Below are 14,557 nucleotides of genomic sequence, written 5' to 3' on the forward strand. Positions count from 1 at the left end.
TAATTTTATTTATTTTTTTTTTAAGATTTTATTTATTTGACAGAGAGACACAGAGAGAGAGGGAACACAAGCAGGGGGCGTGAGAGAGGGAGAAGCAGGCTTCCCGCTGAGCAGGGGGCCTGATGCCGGGCTCGATCCCAGGACCCTGGGATCATGCCTGAGCTGAAGGCGGATGCTTAACGACTGAGCCACCCAGGCACCCCAGGAGGTATAATTTTAAACAAAAATGGGCTCCCAACATCTTACTTCACATCTTACTTACAGAAATCCTCTATTATATTTTAAAATATATACATCATGAATATTAAAGAAATGCTTGTCCTGTGTCAATATTGAGAACCACCTCAAAGCCTTTGGGGAAATAAAAAGACTAGAGATCTTAGCATCATAAATTTTTGTGGAAGAATAAATTAAAAACTAATATAAGGCAGTAAAGAAAGAGGCTGTGAAGTCTCACGCATTTGGGTTCAAATCCCAGGCATCATTTATTCTTTCTATAAAGCTTTAGTTTCCTTACCTGGACAACAGTAATAATATCCATATACAGGCATGTTGTGAGAGGTGACAAGGGTCCACTACAGGACCTGATACAAAATAGGAACCCAATAAAATATAGTTAATGGTGATAATGATAAAAACTTTACATAAAAAGGAGTTTAAATCCTTTCGGCTAGATTTACATGAATTTTGTTTCTAAGCTAAAACAATATCATAAAAAATCCTTTGCTTGAATGCTGTGCACTTAATAAGACAGGAAAAAAAAAAAGGCTACCATAGCTGAAAAAAGCCCAACAAGTTATTGTTTTGATGTTATAATTAGGAAGGGAAAATGAAAGTCAGCAAAACCACAGTTTTAGGAAAGTGGTTATTAGATTTTCTTCTTTCCACTGTGGAAAAAGTCCTTCCTGTTGAAGAAGGCAGTGAAATTTTATCACAGCTATTGCTATTCATAAATCTTATATCTATTTTAATTCAATCTGGCCCTAGCCTCTGAGTCGCTGCACCACAATTTGATTACTATAACCATACTTTTTAACTGCTGTCAGGAAAGACAGCGCCTTATACAAACATCTGCCGGAACACATGCCTGCGTTCTCCAGCACCAGCCTTAAATCACGCTCTGGTGATGAATCTTTATCTGACACTAATACTTTTTAACTTCATACAGACAATTAAAATGAATTGTAGCTAAATGCACATATAACAAATCAATTTAATCTTTGGTTGCATAGTAGCATATTTTGCAAATTTCCTAAACTTACTTTCTTACATGTATCTTTGTCTAGGTGTTAAAACTTCAATTTAACAGAAAGGAGTGGAGATATTAATAAAACACAGCTCTTATGATACTGCCATGTAGTTGCAATCCTCAAAGAGTAATGACATTTGAAATTCATCACTGCCATTTAAAAAAACTTCCACATTTATGTGTGGAGAGTGCCATGCTGGGCTTCATAATAAGAGTGACCGAAGTTAAGTCTCTGCTGTCTAGGAATTAGTATAATCAAGGTTCAGACAAACCCACCTATGATAAAAAACTAGATGAACATCATTGGTGCCTCCACACTCCCACGGTCTCTACTACACTACCCATCACATTTACTCGACAGTTAGTTGTCCATGGGTCTCTTCATCTGCTTCATGCACCTGATGTCATGGACCACTGTCACAGTCGCCAGCACAGGGCACAACCCTGACTGTGAAGTGTGATTACTCCACTTGTTGGCCATATGGCCACTCTTACCTTCAAATTCCTCCAGGGCAGTTAGTTCTTATTTATCAGTGCCTAGCACAGAGCCTGTATGTAATAAACATTTGAAATGAACCAGTACAGTATAGATGCTTAGTAATAATTTCTTGCCTGGATAGACAAATGAATCCACTCTGCACACCAGGAAGGGCAGTGGAAATAAAAAAGCATTTGTGGGACACACACTACAATCTACGTATAAAGCACTGCACCTTTCCCCAGCCCCAGTATCTCATCTCTTTTTTTACATGTAAGAAAATTGAGGCTTACAAGATGCAGTAACTTACCCAACAGACACAACTGACAAGATCCAAAACAGTCTGTCAGATTTCAAGTGCACTGGAAAAGGGAAAATCCTTTTGCTTTTAAATTTAAAATTTTTTCAATTATTAAGTGTTTTTTGTTTCCTCCGTAACAATGGCTGTAAAAGAGTGCAGGAAAAACAGCTGTGGTACTCGAATAAAGAAAAGGGAGTTGGACCCCCGCTCTGCCACATACTGGTGGGGCATCCCTGAGCACATCACTTTCTCTTTCTGAGCCTCAGTGTCCTCAGCTGTAAAATGGAGGTAACACTCCCTACATCACAGCTTTGTTACGATCAATTAAAAGAGGAAAGTACCAACATACATGTAAAAGATCAAACTTCAAAAGTTCAAGTTTTCCCATTTATAACTTACATGTCACTGATGTCAATCACCTCCACAATCACAAAACGATGGAACCTTAAAGCCAAAAGGAATCCAAGAGGTCATCCAAGCTAGGTTCCTCATTCTAAACAGGCAGAAACTGAGGTGGAAGGTGGGAGGTGACTTGTCTCAGGCCCCATGGCATGACCAGGGCAAAAGCCCACATCTTTTGATTCCACACCTGGGTTCTTTCTACCACGTGGTTTTTTAGAACTCGAGTTTCCATTTTGTAAATATGAATGGCATTAAGAATGAAAATAAAAATCTCTGAGAATAAGAACACTTAGATTCTATGCCCAGCTGAGCGATCCTAGGCTGTCATTTGATTTCTCTGCATAGTTCTCTTCAAGACAGTGAAATCAGGGCCTAGTACTTTGAAGGACAAGGAAATCTCTTCACTGCAAATTATACGGAGCAATGTGCCCCATATGAGGTCACTGAGTATAAAATCCCACCATGCCTAGCCTCACCACACCTACAAGGACTGTCTCCTAGGTTTCTCCTGGAACCTTAGTGCTTGATATACATTCCAACCAGATTTCATCTACTAATCTGGTAATTAATTAGCTAGGAAGAAGACAGTACTACAACAGTAATCTTGTTATAATAAAAACATGTCCATGTTTTACCTCTTAATCCTCTAACCTCCAAGAATTACAACCAATATATTTTCTTAAATGACACCTGACATCTGCCTCATCTAAAATTACTCTCTCATTTTCTCCTCTTAACAGCCTGGTGAACTGGGTTGGGCATCTGAAAGTACAACCTGTTTCAGAGAAGAGGTGAACAACTTCCAGAGCAATTCCTTAGCCAGAGTTCCAAAGCTGTCTGTGAAGTGGGAACAAAGAAGAGGCTCCTGGCTCCCAGCCCACTCTCACCTCAGAGACCCCTGCCTCAGATGCCCCGAATACAAACCAAACAAACACGGTACGCCACATACCCCTCACCCCACCAAAACTGTGTAGTGTCTTCAAGGATGTGGTAAGAAGTTGTGATCTGCAGTCATCAGGCCCAAACCAGCTCATGAAGGTTAACATCTTGCCTCATCGTCGGCCCTCTTTCGGTCCCCCCCCCCCTTTTTAAGTAGGCTCCATACCCATGGAGCCCAACACAGGGCTGGAACTAACGACCCTGAGATCAAGACCTGAGTTGAGATCAAGAGTCAGACACTTAACCGACTAAGCTACCGAGGTGCCTGTTGGTGCTTCCTAATTCAGGGATGGAACCATCATCCATCAGTCCTACAGGCCAGAATCAGATCAGGATATCGTCCTTGAAACCCTTCTCTCCCCTATTCCTTAACATGTAATCTATCATCAAGTCCTACCACTTTTACTTACTAAATATCTCTTGAATTCATCCACTCCTTCTACATCACCAATAAGTAAGCCCAAGTTACCATCTCTCCCAACTGGACCACCGCAAAAAGTTTCTTGATGGGTCTCTCTGGTCTCACAAATCCTTCTCTGGTGTATTTCCTTCAGATCTTTTCAAAACACAAACTGATTCACCTTACCTCCTCATTTAAACTTGTCAAAGGCCTGCCAATACTCTTAAAGAGGACAATTCCACCAGACCTATATGGTCTGCCCCTGCAGCTTTACCTGGTACCACACTGTACCTCACCCTTGAGTCCCCAGTGACACACCCTTCTTTTAGTTCCTCAAAACTGCCAAGCTGCCCCGTGCCTCAGGCCCTCTGTTCGTCCTTTCTCCTCCTCCTCCACCTAGTTAGCTCTTACTCATCCCTCAGCTCTCAGATCAGGAGTCACCTTCACAGGGATACCATCCCTGACCCCTTAGAGTAGGTCAGATGCCCCTATGATAATGCTCAGAAGGCCCCAATTACCTCTCCCTGGTACTTAGTAATTAATTAGTTGTGATTATACTATGATGGCAATTTTGCATTCATACATAATATCTATCTTCCAGTCAAGAGAAAAAGTTGCATGAGGTCAGAAACCAGGTTATGTTTTTGCTCACCACTGAATCCAGATTCTATTTACCAGTGTCTGGTACCTGGTAGGCCCTCCCTAACTATGAAGCAAACGAATGGCACTGTGGTAAAATGAAAGGAAACTAATAAACCCTTTAGCACTGGTCATGCACCAGGCACTTTGTTATGTATGCATTTCCCATTTTCATTAAATCCTTGCGCCAACATTTAAAGATAGCATTAACTTCATTTTGTACATATGAAAACAGGCTCCAAGAGGTAAAGTGAGGGGCGCCTGGGTGGCACAATCAGTTGGGCATCCAACTCTTGGTTTTGGCTCAGGTTATGATCTCAGAGTCCTTGGATAGAGCCCCACGTCGGGCTCCATACTCAGTGTGGAGTCTGCCTGGGATTCTCTCTCCCTCTGCCCCTCTTGCTTGTGCTCTCTCCCTCTCTTTATAAATAAATACATCTTAAAAAAAAAAAAAAAAGAGGTAAAGTGATTTGCCTTATAACACCCAGCAAGTAAATGGCAAAGCTGGAATTCTAATTCAAGCCTGACAAATATGTTCTTTCTACCACAAAATTCTGCCTTCCTTTGAAAAGCCTCTAAAACCAATGGTCAATTCTACCTCTGACAGGAATTTCTAGAAGATTACTCCACAATCAGAGGAAGCCCCTAAAGACTGGCAGAAACAAGGCCTGGACAGAAAGAGTTCGGAATGGAGGGAGCTAGTTTTAAGAACTCAGTCTTCAGAATTTAAGTGCAGAGTCGAATGCTAAAAACACTGTCTTTCATTGTAAGATTCCTGTTTAACTCATTTTGAATACCACCCAGACAGAATCCTAAAGTCTCTCCTTGGGATTTTTAGTATAATGTCAAGCAAAAGGAAGAGAAATGCACTGATACAATGGTAAGGGGGAAATAATCTCATTAAAAGATGCTTTTAGGGGTGCCTGGGTGGCTCAGTCGTTAAGCGTCTGCCTTCAGCTCAGGGCGTGATCCCAGCGTTCTGGGATCGAGCCCCACATCAGGCTCCTCTGCTGAGAGCCTGTTTCTTCCTCTCCCACTCCCCCTGCTTGTGTTCCCTCTTTCGCTGGCTGTCTCTCTGTCAAATAAATAAATAAAATCTTTTTTTTTTTTAAAAAGATGCTTTTAAAATAATGAATTTGGTACTTCTATTAGTATACAATAATGTGTAAAGAGGTAGTGAATATCTAATATCTTCCTTTAGAAATAGAACAGACTGGGTGCCTGGGAGGGCTCAGTCGGTTGAGTATTTGTTTTCGGCTCTGGTTATGATCCCAGGGTCCTGGGATTGAGCCCCACATCAGGCTCCCTGCTCAGCAGGGAGTCTACTTCTCCCTCTCTCCCTTGCTCATGCTCTCTCCCTGTCTCTCTCTTTCTCAAATAAATAAACAAAATCTTACAAAAAAAAAAAAGAAAGAAATAGAACAGACTAATAAAAACTGGTCTGTGAAAAAGAAAACTAACAAAATACAGTTATGGATAAGATGCTGAGAGAATAAATGGTAAAATGATGTTGGGACTTACTATCCTTTATTAAAAAGGTATGTAAAGGGGCTCCTGGGTGGCTCAGTGGGTTAAGTGTATGCCTTCAGCTCAGGTCATGATTCTGGGGTCCTGGAATCAAGCCTCGCATCGGGCTCCCTGCTTAGCGGAGAGCCTGTCGCTCCCCCTTGTGTTCTCTTGCTCTCTCTCTCTCCCTTTCTCTCTCTCAGATAAATAAATAAAATCTTAAATAAAAAAAAGAAAAACGTATGTAAAAAGAAGCAAATGGGGGCGCCTGGGTGGCACAGCGGTTAAGCGCCTGCCTTCGGCTCAGGGCGTGATCCCAGCGTTCTGGGATCGAGCCCCACATCGGGCTCCTCTGCTATGAGCCTGCTTCTTCCTCTCCCACTCCCCCTGCTTGTGTTCCCTCTCTCGCTGGCTGTCTCTATCTCTGTCGAATAAATAAATAAAATCCTAAAAAAAAAAAAAAGAAGAAGCAAATGTTAGAGTGGGACATATAGCATCTAATTCAAAATGCCCTAATTCAAAACACTCTTAGATTGTCTCTGGATGGACACTAAGAAAGTGAACCACAGAGCACTTTCATCGAAAGGGTAGGGGCTGGTCAACTTGAGGGGTAGAAAAGAAAGAAAAACTCAAAAGCCAGAAGGCTCTTTGGCTCAAGACCACACCTCAGCTTAGGCAGCCCTAAGCAAAAGCTGCTGTCTAGAAACATAACCAGTAATAAAATCCAGGTTATAATTTTTTGGAAAGAGACCTTGAACTAAAGTTGCTTAACATATTAGAGGGGGCCATTCCCATTATAATAGCAAATATTCCAAGTTCACATGAGGAGCATTTTCCTCTCGAGGCAAATGTTTTAAACATAATTTCAATTCGCTGACCTTTTCTGAGTTTGCCACATTTCTTAGTGGCTTCATGCTTCTCTGCGAAGTTTTAAGTGACTTTCTTTGAAGAGAGCTATTTAATGCCAATGATTGTAGAAAACATTTGTTCATAATTATCCAGACATAGACTGGAACAATGCTGAAACAAGAGCAGCATGCAAAAATGTATTTAAGGACTATCATCCCAAAATGCTGCTAAAAGCTATTAACCAGTATGTGTTAATTGCCACAGCATTCATATTAATTTTCACTTCAGGCTCGACATTGTGGAATATTTCCCCTGATACATTTTAAACAAAGTTTAATTTAAGGAACTGCTTCTATCAACACTTATGAAAATTAACAGCCAAGCAATTAGCACTCATGAATTATCCCTTCCCCCATGCTCTCTGCAGCTTCGGTTAAAACAGTTTCTAACAGAGAAATGGTTACTTTCTAATAAGTTAACACAATCAAAGTCACAGTTGTCTATATGAACAAGAACGGGTTCTGCTTTTTTAAGTACTTGTTAAGGCAAACATTCTCCTTATATTTAGAGTAGAATTTAGCTAAGTCAAATAAATATTTAAAATTTTAGTAAACTGTCAAACAATGACTAATACTGAACTACCTTCTCCTATGATGTTTAAAAAAAAATCACAGCCAAAAAAAAAGGGGGGGGGGGAGTAATTACTTGACTCCATCTTCCTTTTTAAAGTTGAAGAACAAAACCTCATTGGACTCACTGGACTTCAGATAGACCTTCACCCAGTCTCCTGCACATCTTGTTTAACGATGCTATTGTAAACTCCTGGTTTCAAGAACACATTTCCTCTCTCTCAATCCTGTCAATAATCTAATGAAGTACATAGAAGGGACAGCATCACTGGCCCTTATCCTTCACAGAGAGGGGCAGAAGTGGGATATTTGTTCAGTGCTTCCTATTATGTGCTACATGTCTTGGTAAACAGACCTTATCTCAGTTAATCCTCATGAGAAAGATACATTATCATCATCTCAACGCACATATGAGGACTGGAGCTTCATGAGGTTAAGCAACTAGCCTGAGGTCACACTGTTAAGAGATAGAGAGTGAGGATTCAAACTCGGGTCTTACTACAAAACTGGTCACAAAGTAAACTACACTGCTTACAAAGTAAATTACACTGCTGCTCACTGTGCTAGGTGCTCTATCCTACTATTATCCTATTTGATGGTCTCATCCACCTTGTGAGGAAGGAACTCTCATTTCTTTAATAGGTAAAGAAACTGAGGTTTGGAGAGATGGAAAACCTGACCGAGATGTCACAACTGATAATCAATATCATTTCTTTGTTAGTAAATATACTGACAGGAAATGAGTATTTAAAATTCTAATGGGGGTGTCTGGATGGCTCAGTTGGTTAAGCTGCTGACTTTTGATCTTGGCTCAGGTCTTGATCTCAGGGTTGAGAGTTCAAGCCCTGCACTGGGCTCCAAGCTGGGCACAGAGCCTACTTAAAAAAATAAAATAAGGGGCTCCTGGCTGTTGTCAGTTAAGCATCTGCCTTCGGCTCAGGACATGATCCCAGGATCCTGGGATTGAGCCCCAAATTGGGCTCCCTGCTCAGAAGGGAGTCCGCTTCTCCCTCTCCCTCTGCCCCCTCCATGCTCTCTCTCTCTTACCTGCTCTCCCTCTCAAGTAAATAAATAAACTCTTTTTTAAAATAAATAAATAAAATAAAATTCGGTCTACTAACGATGATAGTATTTGCAAACTCAGTTAACCAGAACAGTGGTGATGTACCAGCAAAAGTTTCTCAAGTAAGTGATAAGGCATGGAATGGAAAGGGTTAGATACTTGCAAAAACATGACCTCATTTGAAACAGGTAGAAAGGGCAGAAATCCACATATCTGGGGATACTTAAATAAGTGCTGAGTGAGTGTTCACTTACCAGTAGAGCCCACTCCGTCATCACCTCAAAGCAACTCCTTGTCACACCCAACATATCCCACATATGGTGAAATCAGGACTGTCACAAGAAGTTTTCTGATTATCTCAATCTTTAGAACAGAGATTTTGTTAATTAGGCTATTTGAGGCCCTGTTTTCAACAAGCCCCAAAAATGCAGGCAGATGGCTGAGCCTAGTTTTGCCTTGGGTGACCAAGCATTCCCTAAAACCACTTGCAATCTATTTTGGACTTTTTTCAAATGATCAGTAAACAGAGTTACTAATGATCAATGAATCTAAAACAGGTCACAGATAGCATCGCCAATTTCCAAAAGAGATAATGTAAACATAATAATAAACCAGATCCAAAAAAATTTTAAAATCACAACAAAGCACATGCCTAAGCACAGCCTTTCTCTCTCAACTGTATGCCTCTAAGAAATTATTAATCAATCACAACTTTTAAAAATGAAATTATTAACCTGCTACAGGAACCACAAATTATTTGAAAGTATTCGTTTTAATTTAGCACAATAGCTAAAAGATGCTCACCCTCAGAATCACTAAAACCAACAACAATCCAGTTTGCACAAACCATTACAGACACTAGCCATCCTGGCTCACCTACAATGTAATTGTAAAGCCACACCAAAAACAAAATCCTTTTTTAAAATCTAAGGCTAGTTTATTCTTAAGGAGGATTTCACAGCAGGCAGTCTCTTGAGGAAATACATAATTAAGTAGTTTTTTAGCATATTTAATTAGACCCCAAACTCTTCTCTGTCCCCTTCTCTCCCCAATTATGTACCATTTGCCCAAGAGACCTAAGCAACTCAGTTAATTATGTAAATAAGGCAAGCGTTATTCCCAAGAAAAGCATTGTGAATATTTGTAAGGGAAAAAAAACTGTACATATTTTAGTGGCTTTAACAAACCTTTGCAGGAAAAAAAATGGGCCTATCAAAGTCCATGAAAAACCCTTATATTTGAGGCAAAAAGCATGGAGTTCAATGACAAGATGGTGAATCATTAAAACAGGACACTCATTTCACTTCTTAAATATGAGCTGAATAAAAATAAAATAATTTTAAGTTACAACAGTAACAAAAATTTAGTGCTGAACGTCAAATGATTTATGGGAAGAATCAATCTGGAAATTATTAAAGTCGACTCTCACAGAAAAGGCTTTATTATCAAGGGGTTGACATGATCTTAACTCTAGAGGCAGCCATGGTGCTGTTATAACTACTACAATCCCATTATTATGCAATCACAAAATGCTAATTTGATCATTTTGAGGTGTTATTTGAATAGTCATTTTAATTTCTAGGTTACAAAAAGGCTTGACTCAAGTATAATTCTCTATTAATCATTGAGATGTCATTGAATATCATATTGATGCATTTCACAAAGATAAAGAAAGACTAATTTAATATGTACAGTACAATATCCTTCAAATATTAGCCACTTTCATTACATATCTGCCAAACGCATCAATATTAAATAATAGATGAGAACAAGAGTTTAATTGTATTTTAGCATTTGTAATATGGAGGATAATAATAAAATAGCATCACATCATGGGATAGACTTATCGATATATAAATCTTTCTTAATCAAAGTGTAACGGTGACTGCTTCATGCACATATCCTTTGCTGATTACAAATAGATTTGATACGACAAAAGCATGGAGAGCCTTAAGTGTAAACACATCTAGCAAAAATAATTCCTTTGTGACCGAGAGAATGGCTTCTTCACATTTTTTTTTTTAATTTCTCCCAGGCACTTCGAAAGTTAGATATATACCAAGGACACCTTACAACTTTCTGTCAAATCCAAAGCTAAGTAATTTATAAAATGAAATCTGATGGTATAATAAGAATTCTAGGACATAATATTTTAAAAGATCTGTGCTATTTTGTTGGCATCAAAGTATTTTTACATAGTAATTATTCCAGCAATTATGTCCTCAAACAATGAGATGGTATCAGACAACGGAAGCAAATAAATTCCAGCCACGTAACCTAATTCCAATAATAACATTCACATACATATCTAAATGAATCAACTATAGTATTTAAAAAAAAAAATCCTACAGTCTAACTCTCCATTTTCCAGAGACTGATATTCCTGTCCCCTAGGGGGATCCTTCCTTCTCTTTGCTACATTCCACAAGAAGAAACAGGAGTCATGGCAGGGGCAAGCTAAAGAGAAGCTTTACAGCAATACAATCTCTCATTTACTAAAAGTCCTTTCAGATTTTTTTGGAGGCAACTCCTGAGCATATTAGTATCTTTACATAACTTACACATTTTGTTTCTAGTTGGCTCTCCTTTACCACCAACATCACTAACCTCACTTGCCCACGGCCATATATGCTTCCTTAAACATACGAAAACATGCTGAACCTTATGAGGTAAAAGTGTTTCCAAGAGAAAACATCTCCTTGCTCAAAGATGACAACTGACAGAACCAGCACATAACCAGAAGTTGAATATGAAAAAATGCAAACACAAGCAAAGAGCCTGTATGCTTATTAATTGCAGTGGTGTTAAAATAAGACAAATTGTATACAACCCCTCCAGGCAACACGCTATCACTCAGCACCCCCAAGTCACTGCCAGACAGCAAATATAATGGCAATAAATATAAAAATCAACTGCTACTGTCTCCTGAAAGAAGACCAGCTCAGCTCCGCGCAGAGACACAGAAGGCAGGGAATGTGGGGAGAGAGGGTGCTGCAATTGGAACTATACTCTGCCTAAAATAGTAGCCATTTTTCTAAGAGGAAAATAGACATGTTTAATTTTTAAACTGCAAATTATTAGAACAAACAGAAAAAACTAAAGTCGTCCCGCATAACGAGTGTCAAAACAAGATTCCCTACAGTGAAATACAGACATAAAAACAACAGCCTAGAATTCTGAAATGAAGCTCTAACCTCAACAATTTCTACAGTTTTAATAAAGAATCAGACCAAAACAATGCAAACTGCCTCCCAGAACCACTTTCAGAGCTCTCCCAACACTATCGGGCCTTGATTAACCCTCAAGTATACTTGGAAGATGGAACAGGGGGAAAAAAACACAAACACAAATATCTCAAGACTGTTTTTGTTTTAATCCCCCAAACATACTGCTGAGGAAACAGTATTAAGCCCAAATTCAGACCTTTTTATGTCCTCGGTCATGAAGATGTGAATAACATTCTGTAATTACTTTGAGTCGTTTTTGAAACCCTAAATCTAATAATAATAATACTGACAAAAACAATTCCACTCAACAGAGGTTTTTTTTAAAAAGATAAAGTTTTATTTTTACTTACCTTGCCATCAAACTTGGAATACTCGTTAAACGGGTTATTCAGCTGCAGAGGGCACTGCTCTAGTCGTACGGATAATATTGACTGCTTTCCAGAACTTGGAGGTTTCTCTTTGAGGGACTTTTTTTCAAACAGTGACTTTAACTCCTGGGCTGTGATAAAAGAGGAAAGTAAAAACATCTTTGTGATTACACAGACAGACAGGTTGTCCACCTTCCCTAGCAAGTCTTCCTTGGAATCTTAAGGACAGAGTGTCCAGGGCATATTCAGGTCTGATACGTGCAAAAGCCTCACATATACTTCGATGTTTGTGCATTGAAAATGCAGAAAGTCCTGAAAAACAGGGCAGGATTGTCAATTTAGAAGGACTGGGGCTTAAGGAGTGGGGCACCGTCAAACCAACAGAGCAGCCATTCTGTAACAAGAGCATTCACAGTTAAAAGACCTGAGCTTTGGCCTGGCTTTGCCACTAAGAGATGTGTGATACTGGACAATTCACTAAAGCTCTCTGGCCTTGCCGAACTAGATAATCTTGAAAATCTCTCCTGGCTCTAATACTGTGGGACTTTGGAATTCTAGTTCTTCAAGGTGAAGGTCTACATCTTAATCCTCTCATACTCTCCAATGACACCCAGCAAAAAATCTGGAAGACAAAGATGAGGAGGAGGAAAAGGAGAAAGGATATTTATAATATCAGCAGTTAACAATTAGTGAGCAAGCCCATGTATCTGAATTACCCCTCATAACAAGCCTATGCAGTAGATACTAGCATTATCTTAATTTTGTCAATGTGGAAACTGAAGCTTAGAATACTTTGATTAGCCTTAGGCAACACAGCTAGCAAGTAGCAGAGCTGAGATTTGCAATCAGGCAAGGCTCTTAGCCATTAGGCACTAATGAACAAAACTGACCCTCAATAAATTTTGTTGCATGAATCAATGAATAAAATAATGATTGAAGGAATCCAAATTAAATTATTATTAAATTAGAATCTTTAGCTCTCACTCATTAGTGAATCAAGGCAAGTTAGTTCCATATCTTCTCAAAGATCATTTAAGTGTCCATATTAATCTGAATATCATTTAAGGTGGTAGCTAGATAAGCACATGGAGATTTATTACACTTTTCATTTTTGTAAATATTAGAAATTTTTCATACTTAAATTTTAAAATCAATCAATTCTAGATCTTAAAATCTGCAATAGGTTCAACCCCATTCCATTCTTGAGCACTGCCAAACTGAACTTAGATCAAACAGAACTCTGAAATAGTGACTTAGAACTTGTAAAAAATGTAACTAAAACCATCTTTTCAACAAACTAGTGGGACAAATAATCCAATGAGTCCCTATAAATGTAAGTGGCAAACCAGGAGAAAAGGATCTAATTCTTGTTTAAAATGTGGCTCCTGACTATCCAGTTTCCTAATCTGAATATATAAGCTCAACCGATGTTAAATGCACATTTGAAAAAGTTTTTGATTACATGGTATTTTTTAATATTTTTAAGTATTACAAGTATTATTCTGCACATAATCTTGTAACAGTTTTACTGTTACACTTTGGAAAGGAATAACCCTTTATTAAATACCTACTATGGGTCGGGAACAATGCTAGGTGTTTTCTCAACTTGTCCTCACAAAGGTCTTAAGAGATGGGTTACTCCTCACTCCATGAACAAACTGAGGTGTAGCAAATATAATTAACTTACCAAAGTTACACAACTGTTATCAGTAAGGCTGGGAATGAAGTGATGAATGTATATTAATAATTCCATTCTCAGACCAGTTCAAACTTAGACCTCTTTCCTCGACTTCTGACATTTCTTACACCCTCCCCTTCCCTCCCCCCACCTCCCCTCCCTCCCTCCCTCCCTTCCTTCTTTCCTTCATCCTATGTCACAGAAAAACAGAAACAACCAAGAGACCTTTTGCATGTTCTCACCTGCACCTCTACCGGCCTTCTCTCCTACTACTGTGGACGAACTGCCTAGGCCCCTACCTCAGGCCAGCCCCTCCTTTGTGCACTCAGGGGCTGACTTCCTGCTGACTCAAGGGTGTCTGTCACTCCAGCAATTCTCTCCCATTTTCAGCATTCCCTCTTACTGGATTAGTTGCATGAGCACACAAAGATACTGAAATGCTGCTCATTAAAAAAAAAAAAAAAAAGGGCGGAGGGGCACCTGGGTGGCTCAGTTGGTTGAGCATCTGACTCGTGGTGTGGGCTCAGGTCATGATCTCAGGGTCCTGGGACTGAGCCCCATGTTGGGCTCTGCGCTGGCGGGAAGTCTGCTTGAGGATTCTCTCTCCCTCTCTCTCTGCCTCTCCCCCTGCTTGTGTGAAGGCACTCTCCCTCAAATAAAGAAATCTTTCCCAATCAATCAATCAATCAATCAATATAAACCCTCCTTTGATCCTATACTCCCTTCCAGTTACTACACCATTTTTCTGCTCCTGAAAATGACTACGTTCTTGCTACCCAGTTCCTCTCCTCCCATTCCCTTAAATCCACTCCAATGAAGCCCTCGGGTC

The 14,557-nt window shown here is 39.5% G+C and overlaps 1 protein-coding gene across 12 annotated transcripts in view; it reads right to left on the reverse strand.

Moving 5' to 3' along the window:
• Window positions 1-14,557, reverse strand: part of MAPKAP1 (MAPK associated protein 1) — a 237,004-nt gene that overhangs the window by 181,152 nt on the left and 41,295 nt on the right. For all 12 annotated transcript variants that reach the window (XM_048222917.2, XM_026513965.3, XM_057313762.1 and 9 more), the window contains one exon: window positions 12,033-12,181. Coding sequence is in view for 9 of the 12 variants with exons in the window: in XM_044389603.3 (XP_044245538.1) it covers window positions 12,033-12,181 (149 nt within the window). In the remaining 3 variants the exon portion in view is untranslated. The remainder of the gene's footprint in view (window positions 1-12,032; window positions 12,182-14,557) is intronic.

This window comes from Ursus arctos, unplaced genomic scaffold (assembly GCF_023065955.2).
Source record: "Ursus arctos isolate Adak ecotype North America unplaced genomic scaffold, UrsArc2.0 scaffold_18, whole genome shotgun sequence".
Classification (NCBI taxonomy): Eukaryota; Metazoa; Chordata; class Mammalia; order Carnivora; family Ursidae; genus Ursus; species Ursus arctos.